This window comes from Aureobasidium namibiae, assembly GCF_000721765.1.
Source record: "Aureobasidium namibiae CBS 147.97 unplaced genomic scaffold scaffold_15, whole genome shotgun sequence".
In the NCBI taxonomy this organism is placed as follows: domain Eukaryota; kingdom Fungi; phylum Ascomycota; class Dothideomycetes; order Dothideales; family Saccotheciaceae; genus Aureobasidium; species Aureobasidium namibiae.
Genome location: NW_013581194.1, coordinates 568,270 through 584,923, shown reverse-complemented (window position 1 = coordinate 584,923; position 16,654 = coordinate 568,270). Strand labels below are relative to the sequence as shown.

Below are 16,654 nucleotides of genomic sequence, written 5' to 3'. Positions count from 1 at the left end.
CAAGAAATCATCGAGCAACCTTCTGCTCAGACGACATACACGTCACATCTACAATGCAGCAATGGTTCTTCTCAAAACCTCGAGACCGCGCTCACCAAAACTCTCTTCACCTTCAGGAACATCATCATCAGCCGTCTTGAGCATCCATGCAATATCGCTGAGCAAGCCAAGAGGCAACTCTCCTTCCTTGCGCTCTTCAGCACGCACTTGCAGACGTCCAGTGTACTCCCACTCCTTTGCTGCATCTTCTGCACGTTGGATGACCGCGTCTGGGATGCCGCACATGGCTGCACAGTGCATACCGAAACTGCCTTCCGCCACACCAGCCTCGAGCTTGTACAAAAAGGTGATGCGACGTTCGGTATCGTCCACCATGATGGCCATGCGCTTGGGTGAAATCTCAGGATGTGAGCTGAACTCTGCTGCGAGGGAATGGTAGTGGGTGGCGAAGAAGCCAATACATCCAGTGTGAGTAGCGACGTGGTGAAGCACTGCTTGTGCAACAGCGACACCATCATGACTGCTCGTACCTCGACCGAGCTCGTCCAGAATGACAAGGGAACGAGGTGTGGCTTCGGACAAAATCTTCTTCGTCTCGCTCAACTCCACCATGAATGTGCTCTGGCCAGCCAGAATGTTGTCATGGGCACCCAAACGAGACATGATACGGTCAACAGGAGTCATACGTGCTGCAACGCAGGGCACGAAACAACCGACTTGAGCCAAGATGACAGCAATGCAGGCCATGCGCAAGACAGTACTCTTACCAGCTGCGTTGGCACCAGTCAAGAGATCAATACTTGGATTGTCGCCACCAAGGGCAATGTCGTTGGGAATGAAGTCTGAGACTGTGTTGAGCATGCATGGGTGACGAAGGTCTGAGAACTCGAGCACACTACGCTCGGAGTCGACGAACTCAGGTCTGCAGTTCGGTTCTCCGAGGGAAGCAGATGCCTTGGATAGAGAAATCAAACAGTCCAGGTGAGCGATGATTTTCACTGCAGCGAGCCAGACGGCGTAGTCCTGGTCGAAGCGAGCGTAGAATCTACCGGCAACTTGCTTGACAATCTGTCCATGTGTTTCTTGCGCTTCTTTCAAGTCCTGAATGAGACCCTCCAGCTCGGGGAAGTAGTAACGCTTTGCTTTGGCGGTGGAAGACATCTGCTTCCAGTTCTTTGGAATGTTCTTGGTTTTGATTGGGACCTCGATCTGGTAAATTTCTTTGCCGTTGTCAGTGTACTTTGCAGCAGAAGTGCCTAGCTCATCGCGACAACGCTTGAGTAAAGACTGTAGTTTGCCTTCGATGTCCTCAATCGTGTTCTGACTCTCGTCAAAGTCTTCTTCAACTCCTGGCTTAGGCACAAGCAGATTCTGGTCTTTTGCATGTTCACGGTCGAAAGCATCAGTCCAGTGAGCCAGAGCTCCAGCAAGGTCAGGCATTGACGATATGAGTTGTCCGAGAACACCCTCACCCTCACCGAAGCTTGAAAGCAGGCTCATAGTATACTCAATCTGCTCAAAGCCTTCCAGGACTTTGAGGAAATCTGTAGCCTTGCATCTGCCTGCGTGAATACGGGAGATGAGACGTTCGAGATCGGGAATCTTGGACAAAGATGCCGTGAAGCGGTCGGTGATCGTTAGATCGGCGTTAAGTGCTTCTACGGCATCAAGTCTTGCATTGATCTTCAAAGCATCTGCCAAAGGGTGGCAGACCCATTGGCGTAGCATGCGCTTGCCAAAAGGCGTGATGCAGCGATTGAGCATAGCGAATAGCGTGCCTTCGGTACCGCCATCGTAGCTGTTTGCAAAGATCTAGTCGAAAGGTCAATTAAGCCACGTTACAAGCTTATTCCGGCTTACCTCAAGGTTGATCAGACTCTGTCCATCGAGTACAAGACTTGATGCTTTTCTAATCGGATCGTACCAGTTAAAGTTGCCAAGCGATATAAGATCACGCTCAATCTTGAGCGTCTGGAGATACCAGATCAAAGCGCCAAGGGCAGAGAAACACAACTCTTTCTCTCTGGCCTCTCGAAGCAAAGCCGGCCAGGCGTCATCGCCTTCGCTGTCTTCGGCATTGAAGTAGTGCTCTCCAGTGATTTTAAGTGCAGTTTTGTCGGCAGTCAAGAATTCCTTGTCCGGTTTGAGGTAATTCCAAAGACACGTGGGACTGGTGTTGTTCTTCAGGATACGTACGGCTCTTGACGAGATGCAAGATTTTTCAAGAAGCAGTTCGCCGGGTCTCGTCTGAGCAACGAATGTTTCAAACTTGGTCATGTCAACATCATCGACAAAATCACACAACTGGAACTGGGCCGTTGCAGTATCGACAAAGGCTATACCGAAGGCGGGTAGCCCATCAACCTCACGCTCTGTGATAGCAGCACAGTAAGTTGACATGTCGTCCTGCAACATGCCACCATCGACGAGGGTACCAGAAGTCAAGACGGAGGCCAGCTCGCGGCGGATGACTTTCTCTTCCTTCTTGGGCTTGCCACCCTTGCCAGTCTTTTCGTCTCTCTCACGCATGTCTTTGCCGAGGGCAGTTTCCATCTGGTCGACTCTGGCAATTTTGAAACCTTTGGCAACGAACTGGTTGGCCCATTGATCAAGCGAAGCTTCGGGTACACCGACCATGCGCATGTTGACACGGTCAGTCATCTTTAGATCGAACAGCTGATGACCAACGGTAGCGTCGTTCTCGTACAGCTCGTAGAATTTGCCCTTCTTGAAGAAGACGATAGTGTCCCAGAACTTGGACTTGATCTCCCAGTACTGCTTCTCGAAAGGAGAGAACTTGGACCATGCCAAAGGAGGAATATAGAGAGTACGAGGATCGTATTCTGAGCTACCGGGCCTGTTACGGTCTGCATCCATGATGTCTGCCAACCAAGGGTAGCGGGCATCGGGCTCTGACATGTGAGCCTTTTGCTTTTTGGGCGGACCCGTTTGTTGTTTGCGCTGAGGAGTCTTTCTGGATGCATATGGCTGGACGGTGTCTGGATCGAAGTTCCATTGCTGGGCAGTCGAAGTGGAAGGTATCTCAGGACTTTGGCTGGGTTCATCTTCTGCGATGGGTGAAGGCTGTTTGGAGGGCTTCCGCGGCTGGCTGGACTTCTTACGTCTCACAGGAGCGTCGTCTTCCGAGGCATTGTCGTCGGCGACGAAGTCTTGCATGTCGGCATCGTCGGCGGCAGCCATCAAAGCCTCAGTGGCATCGTCCATAGCGAACTCATCGTCAGAGTCGTCGTCCAACTTCCTTCTCTTGATAAAGCGAGCGGTCGTGTTGTTGGAGCGTTGTCGAAGGACGGGCTCGTCGTCGTCATCGGATTCGGCATAATTGACCTTCTTCTTGCCGTTGCGGACAGAACTTGAGGAAGGAATTGACGGTTTTACAAGGGGTACTGCTCGTAGGCGGGATTGTCAGCGACTGGGTAGGCTGGTGAGATGGTGACGCAGCACACCATTTTCTTTACCATTGAAGTTGGCAGGAGCAGGCGAAGACTGCGGCGGAGGACTTGAAGCGGCGGCAGTATCGTTTGGTGCAGCAGGAGATGAAGCAGGCGCCGTCTTGCGCTGGAAAAAGCCCAGGATACTCTTCTGCTGCTTTGCTGATTGTGATGCTGAGGAAGCCGACTTCTGAAGCTTGGGCACACGCGGCGTAGCGATCTCGTTGCCTTCAATGCCTCGAGCCATTCTAGAACCGGTAGAGCTGGTGATGTCTGGACAATGGTGGATGATCGGAAAGTGATACGCTCGCCTTCGGACGCGTGGGAGACGCGTTTCAATTTGGCGCGTTCCGAAACCGAAAGTGGCAGGTGTCAGCACGAGGAGGTGTTATCGATTAGGCTTTCCCCGACCTCGCTCCTTCCCACCACGAACTCCACACCTTTGCAACTTTTCTGCCAGTCTACGCACCTCTGCAGTCCTCTTCAGCTTATCGTGCAGTGGCTAGAAAGAAGAATTCCGGAAAAAGCAGGAGACTATTTACCGAGAGCTAAAGAATTGATCTATGATACTCAAAAAACTCGCTTGCGATCTGATCCGACCCGACCTATAATACATATGTCTATACCTTATTACACAGTATTTCCAAACAACCTGAGCAGCTTCTCAAGTGTTTGTGACCCTGTTGGCTTCTTGTAGTGACCTTTGGTCTGACTTCAATTGAGTCCTCTAACACATTGCTGCACTGTGTTGTATGACGACAAAAGAGTGGTAGTGATAAACCTCTGCTTATCGACACTAATGATAGCGCTAGTCAGGTCCCACACGCGAGGTACCAGGACCCCGGCGATCACCTAGCCTTCGCGGTATACAAAAAGATCTGTGTCCTCCAGATCGATGTAACCATTCTTTACCTTAACCACAATCATCATGCCTTCTCTCTCTTCGTGGGTCCAGCTGGCCCTCGCTCCTGCCGCTGCTGCTCAAGCCTTCAATCTGTATGAGCATCTAGGAAACCTTTCGCCCTACTTCACACCCGCCAACACTCCAGCTTCTTTGCTGTCTGGCATTCCAGAATCGTGTTCTGTCGACCGTGCCTTCTTGGTTCACAGACACGGCTCGCGTCAGCCTATCTCGTCGGAACTCCCGACCATCCAAAACCTATCGTACTACCTTAATAACAACACTGCTCTATTCAAGAACCCCAAAGGTCAACTCCCATCCGAGTTCTCCTTCCTTACCAGTGGCTGGTCTAGCAGTTTTACCCTCAACAACCTGTCTGCTCCTGGCCGTCAACAGTTGTTCGATCATGGTGTTGCCCTTCGTCTGGACTACCCTTCCCTTTACACCGATACAGTACTAGCTGGTGATCAAGATCGTGTAGTTGAAAGTGCTCAATGGTTCATGGATGGCTATTATGGCCGCTACGTCGAAGATGTGGCTGTCCTTAACAAGATTGCCGAGGATAATCTGACCATCTCTTGGATTACATCGACAGATACGTGCAAAACTTGGGAGTACAGTTCTGGCAACGACTTGGTCAGTGAATGGGGCAAAGTCTACCTGCCCAGAGTTGCTGCTCGTATGAACCAAGCTCTTTCGAGTGCATACCCTGGTGCCAACTTCACAGCGCAACACGCCCATGGAGCTCTATGGGCATGCGCCTATGGAACTGCTGTTTACGGCGTAGGCCGCAGCCCATGGTGTGGAGTCTTCAAGCCCTCAGAGATCCTCGACTTCGAGTACGAACTTGACCTTCTCATGAGAGGCGCTTTCGGCTACGGGCTGCCTAACAACCAAGGTCCCGTACTTGGAAGCCTGCTCGTCAGCAACGTAACCACCTTCCTGCAAGGTCCAGCTGGCCACAATCTATCTTTGAACTTTGCCCACGATACAACCATCGATCTCGGTCTCACAGCTCTTGGTCTCGCCTCTGACGAGAGTTATCCTGCCGATGGTCCACCAAACCCTTCCCGAAACTGGCGAACAAGCACTCAAGTGCCCTTTGCCGCACAGATGTTGTTCAAGCGACTGACTTGCTCAGGCAACGAGACCAGAATTCAGCTTGAGCTTAATGGTGCCAACTTTGATCTCGCACCTGTGGGTTGTACTTCGGACTACTACGGCACCTGCAAGCTCGCCGACTTCGTCGCGACAAAGAATGTGCAGACAGCAATGAATATCACGGATGGGGATGCTACCTGGACTTCTGCATGTTCATGAGCTCAAAAAAGATGCCGTAGAGGAGTGTCTGGGCTGGAGGAAGTTGTAGCACACCTGTATATCAAAGTGCGTCGAGTTTTAGCTATATAAATATATGATACTACTACACAGCAGAAAATTGTCCATCGACAGTCTTCATTCTACCTGCACTCATTACCCATATCTTTATTCTAGATGACGACCGTACATCTTCATAGCTCAGGATATTGTCATGCAGTGTCGTGTGAGAGGAAATGCGGGTGTATAAAAGCCACAACCTCTACTTAGTCCAGAGGGTCTGCAGAGGCATTCAGTCTCGTCAACACGATTTCTGCCTCTCAAGTCTCACGACAAAACATAGGCAGAGTTCAAACCCATCAAAAAGCACGGTCGTCCCTGGACGGTGGCATCGGCTCCAGCAATCTTCTTATGAGACTGGGGCATACTCTCCGTAGTCGAGAACTAAACGCGTGTGTTGACGGGCTCGGGGCGGTAAGCGCTTGAAAGTGCAGTTTGCGAAGGGAAACCTTCCATCTATATTTATCGAGTATCAGTTGCTTTTTCCTAGTGTTCGAGTTGTCCACGTTTCGCTTTGTAAACTGGCGTGCTGCATATGGAAGGCATGACGACCAAAAAAAACTTCTGATCACACCTTCCTCCTGCGAACGAAACACTTTATACAACTTTTAAGAACCAATATCACATGCACCCAATTCACCCTCCTCGCAACCACAAAGCTTCATCCTAGCAGACCACCGTCCACAATCCACACATCCATCAAACCACAGCGCTCTCTATTAGCGACAGTTCAACCACGCGACACCCTTACGCCAGACTCCTTACGAGGACTGTAGAGACCCGAGTACCACGCGCTTGGAAGACTTCCCTCTGCTAAAGCTTCGTGCCCATATGCATGGTTACTTCTTGAGCATGTGTGTCAGAGGGACGGTCGTAGAAGCGGGTTGGCTGATCAAAATATGAAGACTTGCGTTCAGGATGGGTGGATTGGGTGTCGGTTTGGTTTTTGTCTGGAAGTGCGTCGAATGAACACGTGAAAAGCATCGGCCACCGCTTTCGCTCTCAGCCTCACGTTGATCTTACCTTCTGACACACTTTATCTTTCTGCCATCAACATCAACAACGCACCATCATCGGACGAGGACAGAGAGGTGTCATCTCCACACCCGCGGTTCTCGATCACCATCAGCTTGACCCAGGTTGTGCAAGACCCCAGGGACGACGAGACTTCCGTCTCGTGCAATGACCACAGAGCTCACTCAATGTTTCGTGCAAATACCGAGTCTCACTCTCGGGCTGACTGTACCCGGGGTGGTAGGTGTGTTTCTCGAGTCGTCCGTGTCGTTGTGAACGGCAACCGTCGCGAAGAGGCTCTGCGGCACATCGCCGGGATCTTTTCCTCGGACGACAGGTCTCGTGTTTCATCAAGACATCTTGTTACCACATACTGTAGGTCACTCATCATTGTAGGTCCAAGACGTCCAGGTTGGCAAACAGAAGCGACTGTTGAGGTAGACTTATGACTTGAGTCGGCGACTTATCACACACGCAAGCGTAGTGGAGAGAATATAACGGAAGCTATACAAGCTAGTGAGAACCTCTAACAGGAACAGGAGCGGAGCAGGGGAGAGGAAAACAAGAACAAAAAGAAGGAAACTCACCATAATACCATAGATTTCGTCATCACGACTTCATCAATCCAAACCACCAAATGAAGCAGAAAGACCCACACGCTCAAAAGGCTTCAGTAATGCCTCTTTCCCCCCTTCTGTATTCGTTACACCTGGCTTCGCACCAAGCTCATTCATGCTCGGCCCATTTATCCAAGACCTCTTTGACACCGTCTACCACGCCTTTCGGCCCCCTCAGATCCTCGAGGATAAGCGCACACTCAGAACTATCAGCGCGCTTCAGCAATTGTAACACGGTTGCATAATCTTCAAGTCGTGTCTTATATGCCGATTGGGAGGAGACTCCTTCTTCAGTCATGTACTCGCAGGTCCTGCTCTTGGTGCGGCAGGTGCTGCAGGCGGGGCGCTTGCCGTCGCACTGGGAGAGAGTTAGGTCTTGTTGACGTGGAGAGAGTGTACAGCAAGCAGGTGAGGATGGCAGGTCTTGTGGAAATGCAGAACAGATGGAAGCGAGAGAGGTAAGTCTGAAGAGGAGATGTGTCGTCGAACCTTTGATTTCCGCTGCCGACATGATGAGCAGGCTGCTTTGGTGAGCTTCCTACGTTCTTTTGCTCGCTGCTGTGATGAACCCGGTGTTGCTGAGAGCCCTTCAAAAGCTTGCTTTGGGTAAGCTGGGCTGATCGGACGGTCCGAGGCCGAATCCGTCTCCCAGCGAGGACGTGTCATGGAAGCGATGATTGCCATGTGCTCTGTTGTCGACATTCCAGTTGTCGATGTCGATTGAGCATCAGGGTCATAGGTGGAGGTGGGCTGCAATGGGACTGATGGCACAGGGGATGCAGTCTCGCATGGCGGTGACGGCAATATGGACACAACCGACTCTTGAGCTCGACGTCGAGGATTGCTTCGGACGGGCTTGTCGAGAAATAGAGCATGCTGCATGGTTGTTTTTGTTCGCCGTCCCAAGAGAGAAGGCCCAAGAAATGTTTCAACTCTGGAGCCTCTCCCATTAACAGAAACAAAAAGAATGAGATCTGGTATGTGTATTGAATCCAGATGTCTTGTCCAGAAAAACGCAAACAAGAAAAGAGATGGGAATGTGAGGTCGCGGATGCACTTCGCACCTGACTCCGAAGGCATCTTCAACCTGGAAGGGCCTAAACGCTTGTGTGAGCCGCTCTCCACACATGGAAGACAAATGGCCCATGACGACAGCTCGCCTATCATGGCTTTACGGTGTCGGTGCAGCCGCCGAAGGAGTACTCCGAGTACGAAATTTTGTTTTGCTAGGCGATCGACCATCGAGATGTAAGTTAACATGGATTCCATTCTCGCACAAAACGTGCATGCGACTATTGGGTTGACACATGTTCCTGGCGCCCGGGCCGAGCATGGCAATTTTTCGATTTGATTGCTAACTCACAAGGCCTCGCCGACGGCGCTGCACAGCTGTTTGGGGTGCCTCAAATGCCGAGGGGATAATTCGGCTACGGAAAGGTGTTTTACAAAGCAAGGGCAATGGTCGGTAGCTGGCCTGGCATATTTGTAAACGCATATTTTCCCGTTGCACAACAAGGGTTTGTAAAGCATATTCGGCTGTGGAAAACTGCACAGTGCTTTCAAGAGACCATGATAGTAACCATCGAGATCACGAAACACCTCAGGATCTCTTCTGGGTGTGTGTCTGGTCCACGCTTGGCATGAGAGGAGTCGTGAGATTCAGACTTCAACACACCGGGGAGAACGCATATGCCTCTCATCCCATGGATCTGTATCGCTCCGTGATGCGGTCGCCTCCCAGATCAGAGTCAATTCCCGATTGACGTAACGACACGGGGTGTTTAAGATGGGTCCAACATTTGGAACATACAAATATGTGGGCAACAAACATACAACCGCATTAATCAAAAGACTATGTACATGTTATACAAAGGAAGGCTAAGCTAGGAGGAGGGGTATCATAGGGCTGAATTATCAAGCGTTGCTGTCATCTCCAGCCGCCATCTGTGTGGGTCTGCTGCTGCGGCTGCGCATGCTATCCGCGATCCATACCTTTTCGAGCGGAGAGATCAGACTGGGGTTGATGAATCGCATGCCGCGTTCTCTCGATTCGTCTACCGTCAATCCATGATTGGACTCTTGCTGATAGCGGTGATGGTTGTCGGAGTCGACTCCGTGTTGTTCTGCCGATGCGTAATCTGCGTGTTCTGCTCTTCTGACACTCTTGAGCGCGATAAACTCCATCAGAGGTTTGTAGGTTCTGCCAAACACGAGGAAGAACCAGACGCTGCCGACTACAAGAGGTACCAGCATGACACTTCTCAGCAAAGCCTTCTTGAGTGCGAGCTGCCCACCGACGGTGATCTGGAACAAAATTATACCAATTTGTACACGATCGCAAATCATGATCCAACTCTTGCCAGTAGAGTGTTGGCGATGGTCCATTGCGTAGAGAAGCTGGTACTTGTACACGAAACTTCCAATGAGAAAATAAACCAGGCCAGACAGAATGACCTTCCAGCTATCTCTCAACACACTGTAGACAACACAGATGATGAAGATGAGAATAGTTTGAGGAAGGTAAAGGCCATAACTGAAACGAGGGGGCTGTATGAGTTCGGCGTAATCTCTGGGCGTCTTGGCTCCCATGAGCCCGATAGGATAGAGAGCCATGGTACCAATTTCCAGAAGCCTAAATGGGAACAGACCGAGACCTTGGAGGATGATGAAGTTTGTATAGAAGGCGAGTAGTTCTTGTAGGGAAGATGCGAGAGTCCATGCAAATCTTGTCGTGTCTCTAAGATTCTTGCCGATATCTTTGTACTGGTCGTAAAAATTCGAAGCTGTACCGAGAATGGTGAAGACGATGAAGAAGTTGAAGAAGGTGAAGAAGAAATTCTTGGAGATGACCGAGAGCTCGACGTCGCCTTGGGATGTCATACCTTGGCAATTCGAGAGCCCTGAGAAAAATCAGTATCTTGGAAAGGTAGCATCGAACAGGAATTAGACCTACAATCGTATAGATAGGGTACGATAGCATTGAGTAGGGTAACAGCGATGGTGGGCAGTTGGTTGATGACAAGAGAACGGACCAAGGCATGCGAGTCAAGAACTTCAGCAAGAGAGGGGAAGAACTCGCGGATGGTGTCGACGTTCAGAAAGGTGGCAATAGGGACGAATGTGACGGACCAGAAGACAGTCAGCAGCAGGATGAAGGCGGTGATGGACCATGAGCGGAACATGCGACTTCTCCTGCTAAGATAGGTGTTTGTCCAGACGATGTCGGCAGGTGCAGGGCTGGGGTTGGCCAACAGTTGCAACGGTGAAGGATCGAGGACAGCTTGACAGGCCATCTGGCAAGCAGCAACACTGTCCATCGTGACAAAGGCTAGGGGTACAGGCTCGAAGGTCTTGGTGCGCAACTCCCTAATCTCGTCGTCGCACACACGGAGTTTCTCTTCGTAGTAGTCGATGGCGTCAACTTGGCGGCTGCGCAGTTTGAAGCGCCCATAGTAGATCTTGGCCTTTGGACGAACTTTGGCGTACGGTGTCTGAGCAGGCATTGCTTCGTTGGAGCGAAGTAGACGGCGGTGTTCGTCATCGTCGTGTTCATCATCTTCTGGGTTGACCGTAGGACCTGGTGGCACGGGCTGTACAATCGGCAAGGCTTCCAGGTTTCGCTCGATAGAACGCTGGCCTTGATAGACAGTATATGCCTCTTCTAGACGACGAAGGAGGTCGTTTCTCTTGATAATATGTTGGTCCAGCTCAAGCCATTGGCGGCACATCAGAACACTCTCGACGTTACCAATGCCCAACTCTTGAATAAAATCCTTGATCTTCTCTTCAGACTGCAACTCTGGCGGGACACCGGACAGACGGATGGTGCGATCGGTGATTGTGGTCTGGGTGCCTAAGTATTCTTGGCGGACTTCTATGATCTTGCGTGTCTCGGAGGTGATGAGGTATAGAGCAATGCCGGTGAACACATAGGCAAAGACGGGATACATCCACAGGTAATCTGTCTCGACCTCAGGCATCCACGGAGCAGAATGGTTCAGGGGCATCAACGATTCGCTTCTCTTCCGCAACTCGTAGTCGAAATCGTAATCGGGCACGAAAGGCAGGGTCGAGTTTCTGTGTTTCTTGTCATCGTCGGGGTAGCTGTCGTGGACGGGTTTGATGACGACCAGCGAGAAGAACAGGGTGATGGACAGAAACTTGATGGCCAGTTTGAAGAAGCGGAGAAAGACGTAGGCATCCAGTCCAGCCGAGGCGAGCACTTGTTGTTCGGTAATACGCCATAGCGGTAGCATCCATCCGAAGAGACTGTTGGGCAGTTCGGGCAGAGCGGAGGCCTGGTCCTTGGACTTCTTCCTCGCTGCATAGAGACCGTCCCACCGCGGCCGCAGCACGCAAAACGACAAAAAGGCAAGTACTCCAAGCGCTACCGACAGCTCGATCTGGAGCGTCGTTGATCGTTGCTTTCCTCTGACATTATTCGGGTCGTCCTTGCCTCCAGACGTGAAGAAATCCATTGCTGCAAGGGCAGTCGTAGGTAAACAATGGAAAGTGCAACTCTACTTCTCCAGAAACAATCAACCTTGAAGGCAACTTCAGGCGTCATCGTGCACAGTCCACATCTCACCGCTCCCGACTTGCTCAAACTTCGAGCATCGATGTTTCGTCTCGGAAACTGTCCGCTTGAATCGAAACACCCTCGTCTCCCTAGGAATAACCCCATGCTAACGAGGCCCATACAGCCTAATCATGTCTTGCCTTATGTAATCTCAACCTGGAAAGAATACCACAACGAACCGCTGCCTGGGCACAACTACCCCTGTCCACCTCCAGAACCCACATCTCCATGAGTGCCACCTGTTCCATTCGTTCCGTTTGTTCCATTCGTCCCACCGTGCTTATCCTGATCTTTCTCCTTCTTCTCCGCGACCTTGTCCAGCAGAGCCTCCCATTCGCAATCGTGACACTTCAGCACTTCCGCAGGTACATAGGGCTGGTCGTTGTGATTCAAAGTTTCCCGTTCGTTTTGCTCATCATCCTAAGAGTCGCAAAGGACGTCGAATGTCTGGGCTGCAGAGCATTTGATGACCTGCTTCCTCGTGTGCCCGCAGAGGATCCAATATACTTTGCGCCATGTGCACATCTCTGTGTTGAAGTGAGATTTGTGTTGCGCTGCTTGTTTGATAAAGTCGTTCTCGAGTCGATGACCGGACGTGCTAGTACACAGCCGTTGCTCATACGAAGTGCTCCTCTCGAAGAATACTGCTTCCGGGCTTGTTTTGTTGGAAGACAGCTAAGTTGAGTGGTTGTTTGCGAACAATTGACTGGATGAACAAACAATTAATAGAAGATTGGCCGATAAGGAACTATGCCGATGGAAAGGAGCTGATTGATAATGTTTGCAGTGGAAGTTCAATTTCGAAGATAGATTGCAGTCCGACAACAGCCCAACAAAGACTGCATCTCCCAAAGCCCTCGATTTGTGGAAAGAACAATGCGACCGTCGTTGCCATGTCCGACAACATCCAAGAACGCCCCGTTACAACAAACATGGTGTACCAGATGGTATAGAACAAGATCTTTTTACCCCCCATCAATCAACAAACGCCCCTAATAACAAACTCCGAGAAACCCAACGGAGAAATACGAGATGTGTATCCCGAAGGACATTTTTACCTCCAGACAGTCTTGGCTGAAGGTACATCCTTCCTCGCAGCCATGCTCTGCGTGCGAATAGGAGCCACACGCATGCTTCCACCGCCAATGGTGCTCTCGCGAGAAACACTGCGGAGACTGGCAATGCTGGGTGCATTTTTCACAACCGGAGCAGAACGTGGACTCAATACATTGTTCGCCTCGCCTTTCTCGCTCTTAACCATTCGGCGGGCATGACTTGCTGTAAAGAGATTGTTCTCGTTGGACGAATTTGGTGAGCCACTTGTTTGGGCTGCGGGGCTGCGTCTGCGATGTCTATTTGAGCCGGTGGACGTGCGCCTTCTCATAGCAGACTGGATCTGTAGAGCCGAATCTTGGAGCGATCTTGTTGGGTCGTCGTTGTCCGATGCACTGCTGCCAGTTTGGTCATCACCAGCAAACTCTGCAGCCTTCTGAAGCCGGATTGGTATCGGTGATCTCTTTGGTTGAAACGTGCTGTTAGCTTCAATCTCGCGCAAAGGAGAGAGGTTCTCGGACGCTGCCGATGCAAGATTGGATAGTGCTGGCATCACAGGTGAACCATCACCCTTCTTCAGGAATCCTGCTTGGAAGCGGCTGTTCCTCGAGCGGAGCTCTGATGATGGCACTGGTGGAGGAGGAATAGGACTCGAGTCGAGGGTGTCAGAATTTTCACCTAGCTGATACTGCGAGGCAGCGGACTGTGACATATCTGGCTCGTTAAACGAAGAGTCCAGTCCTGGTGGCGTTGGTTGAAATTCTTCCAGCTTGCCATCTTCTGTATCATCCCGCCATCGTACGCCACGCCTTGTAGCCTTGGCTGGTGATGATGACTTCTTCTTAGGAGTGCCGCCGCCATTGAAAGCCACGGACTTCCTAGGAGCCACCAACTTCCTTCGCCTCGGTGAAGCTGGAACTGATCCCATGTTAGGAGACTGTCTGAACTGTGGAGGGACTATGCTCGGGCGAATTTTTGCTTTTATAGGAGAAGGCCCAGCGAGATTGATAGCCTTCTTCTTCTTCGGTGTTCCTGACTTGGTCGGTGGTACTGCTTCGATGATTGCAAGACCGCCATCTGGTCGGATGACTTGTGAAGTCGCTTCTGTGCACGCATTTAGCAGCTTGGTGAGGACATTCTTGGCTGCTTTGACTGCTTCTTCCTCGTCCATCTGCATGATTTGACCTAGAATAGCGATGGTCTCGAAGTGTGCTTGTAGCAAGACTTGTACAAGTGCGGCATCGCCAGTCTTTTCTTGATCAAGAACGGCTGATTGCGCTTCTCTCTCTGCTCTGCTACGCAGCACCTCAACCTCTTGCTTCAAGCTCGCAATTGCAGGAGACGTCATAGATGTTGAGCCGTCAACTTCCTGCACCTGACGAATGCCATTTTGCAGGGCGGTATCTAGAGTACGCTCCCAATTTGCCTTGGCGAGGCGCTTGTGATAATGCTGTCTGCTCCCCTCAAGCTCTGCGACTATGCCTAGGGCGGTTTTGCGCATGGCGACCAAGCTAAGCGGTGGTTCCTCATCCTCACGGTTCTCGACTACCTGGTCGAAACTACCAATCCAGGCAGAGATGAGGCCAATTCTACGTTCAATCTGTCGCAGGCGCTTCACATTGTTGATATGCTCTTTGCGTTCATCGCCCGAGTGATCGTATGCGGCACGAATCCTGGCAAGAGCTTCCTTCAGTAGTGCGCTCCTCTTGTCGTCGGTCTTCTTGAATTTGGCAAAGGCGAGCGACTCGAATTCCTTGTGTTGGGCTTGCAGATCCTTGATAAGAGCCATTTGCTCGTCGATTTTCTTTAGATAGTCCTTGACGTGGCGGTCGACATTAAAGACGTTGCGAACAGCTTTGGTTTGAATATTTTTGGCTCTGTTGGCGTAACGCAAGGTGTTTTGTGTTTCGTCGAAGTGAACAGAACTTGGACTGACGCAAACGATCATGACGGTCCTGCAGTTCCCGCCCAGGCTGAACTTGAGCAGACGGGTGAGTTTGCTGTTGCGGTAGGGCACGTGATTCTTCTTCTTTGGATCGCAAAGAGCATTGATACATGATCCCAGAGACAGCAGAGACTTGTTGATATTGGCACCTTCGAGCAAGCGCTCACCACGGTTCTTTGTCGCCGAAGCTCTTTCTGATCCAGCCAAATCGATGATGGAAAGGGTTGCAAATGTGGTGGGCTCCGAGTGGCCAGCATTGCGATCTTTCTGAGCGACGTTGATTTGCAAGACGGCGTGAGATCTGGACGATGTTGCGTTGGCTTCGGTGGGTGACTGGGTGCGGTTCTCGTTTCCTCGAATGAGCATGTCCATGACTTCGTTGACCTAGGCAGGTGTTAGCCAAGAGAGTGAGGTGCGTCGAGGTGGACGGTACACACGTTCTGAGGGCGGTGCGAGGTGAGGCCTGCAACAGACACAGCCTGGTTGGCGTCCTCGCGCAACATCAGGCCCTGGCCTCGTTTAGTCACCTCGCCGACGGGAATGAGTAAGTCGCGAATTGTCTCGTTGTAGATTTCGAGGTATGAAAGGGTGACCTCGGTCTGCTTCTCCTCCTGCATCTCACCAATTCTCTCAAACATCTCTTGCATGGTCAGGAAGATGATACCGGGTTGTTGCGCTGTACCGCTGCTCAATTTATTAGTGTATGCGCCGAGTGCTCTTTCTATGTGGCTACGTACGTGATGGTATGTGTTTTTCCGCAACCGGTGGCACCGTAGGCAAAGACGGTGGCATTGTAGCCGTCGAAGACGCTGTCGAGGAGGTTCTTGGTGGTGGCTTCGTAGACTTCGGCTTGGGTGGTGTTGTCGTCGAAGACTCGATCGAAGGTGAAGGGTTGGTCCTTGGTCCTCTTTCCTCCCATGCCTGGCCGCAAACGTCCTTGGGTACTCGAGTCTTCCGGGTCGAAGATCCTGAGGAGGTTGTTAGTGTTTTGGGCGAAAAAGTGCCAGACTTTGGGCATACAAGCATTTCTCGTCCATGACTTTGATAACGGATCTGATTCCCTTGCCGGCATGGCGTTGGACAGGTGCGGCGGCCAGAGATCCATCGCCGAGAAAGAGCGGGCCATCGTCGACGCGGGTCAGTTGTGCAGCCTCTCGGATAGTAAAAGGTCGGACGCGAACGGCGACAGTGATGGACGAGGCACCGTCAATCGCGCCGGCGGCCATATTTGCGTCGTGGGAAGAGCGACTCGGACAGTCGAATACGGCAGGAAAGCAGCGGTGCGCGAACAAGACGATGACAGGAATAGGTCGACAGCCACCGGGGCGTGTCGTTGTATGAATTGGTTAATTCTGTTTGGGTGTTGTTTTTCAGCTCCCTCGAATCTGGTGCAACGTCAACAAATGCATGTGCTCTTTCTTTGTTTGCTCTTTCCCTAAACTGGAAGTGTGGGGGGGAAACAGCTTTAGCCCAGGCCCCCAATCATCATCTTACAGTCGCCTTTCACACTCTCGACACACCCGCGCCTTGTGGTTACACGACCATTTCATTCTTGCCGGAGTCCCGTCTAACTCTAGCCCGTATAACAGTGTGTGCACGGGATACTCTCTTGTAGACCATTTACGTACCGATATACCGTGGCCCGTGGGATCTACGAGGCGAGCATACCAAGCATTCATCTTCATGCTCGTGCAGAAGACGGTACAAACAGAACTACTG

The 16,654-nt window shown here is 51.3% G+C and overlaps 5 protein-coding genes across 5 annotated transcripts; 1 reads left to right on the top strand and 4 right to left on the bottom strand.

The window, feature by feature from the left end:
* Window positions 1–48: 48 nt before the first annotated feature.
* M436DRAFT_52604 (DNA mismatch repair protein Msh6) lies at window positions 49–3,696 on the bottom strand (the record flags this gene model as incomplete). Its single annotated transcript, XM_013569330.1, has 3 exons — window positions 49–1,812; window positions 1,861–3,407; window positions 3,456–3,696. 3 exons carry the CDS (start codon window positions 3,694–3,696, stop codon window positions 49–51), a joined length of 3,552 nt encoding a protein of 1,183 aa, XP_013424784.1.
* Window positions 3,697–4,377: 681 nt separating this feature from the next.
* On the top strand, window positions 4,378–5,670 carry M436DRAFT_84356 (phosphoglycerate mutase-like protein; the record flags this gene model as incomplete). Its single annotated transcript, XM_013569549.1, has 1 exon — window positions 4,378–5,670. The coding sequence occupies one exon, from the start codon at window positions 4,378–4,380 to the stop codon at window positions 5,668–5,670; it is 1,293 nt and encodes a 430-aa protein (XP_013425003.1).
* Window positions 5,671–7,467: 1,797 nt separating this feature from the next.
* M436DRAFT_53240 (uncharacterized protein) lies at window positions 7,468–8,024 on the bottom strand (the record flags this gene model as incomplete). The annotated part of the gene is made up of 2 exons (XM_013569439.1): window positions 7,468–7,716; window positions 7,848–8,024. 2 exons carry the CDS (start codon window positions 8,022–8,024, stop codon window positions 7,468–7,470), a joined length of 426 nt encoding a protein of 141 aa, XP_013424893.1.
* A 1,248-nt stretch (window positions 8,025–9,272) lies between these two features.
* M436DRAFT_52924 (DUF221-domain-containing protein) lies at window positions 9,273–11,836 on the bottom strand (the record flags this gene model as incomplete). Its single annotated transcript, XM_013569376.1, has 2 exons — window positions 9,273–10,258; window positions 10,312–11,836. The coding sequence occupies 2 exons, from the start codon at window positions 11,834–11,836 to the stop codon at window positions 9,273–9,275; spliced, it is 2,511 nt and encodes an 836-aa protein (XP_013424830.1).
* Window positions 11,837–12,991: 1,155 nt separating this feature from the next.
* Window positions 12,992–16,161, bottom strand: M436DRAFT_52853 (kinesin-domain-containing protein; the record flags this gene model as incomplete). The annotated part of the gene is made up of 4 exons (XM_013569363.1): window positions 12,992–15,319; window positions 15,373–15,619; window positions 15,673–15,903; window positions 15,956–16,161. 4 exons carry the CDS (start codon window positions 16,159–16,161, stop codon window positions 12,992–12,994), a joined length of 3,012 nt encoding a protein of 1,003 aa, XP_013424817.1.
* Window positions 16,162–16,654: the final 493 nt, after the last annotated feature.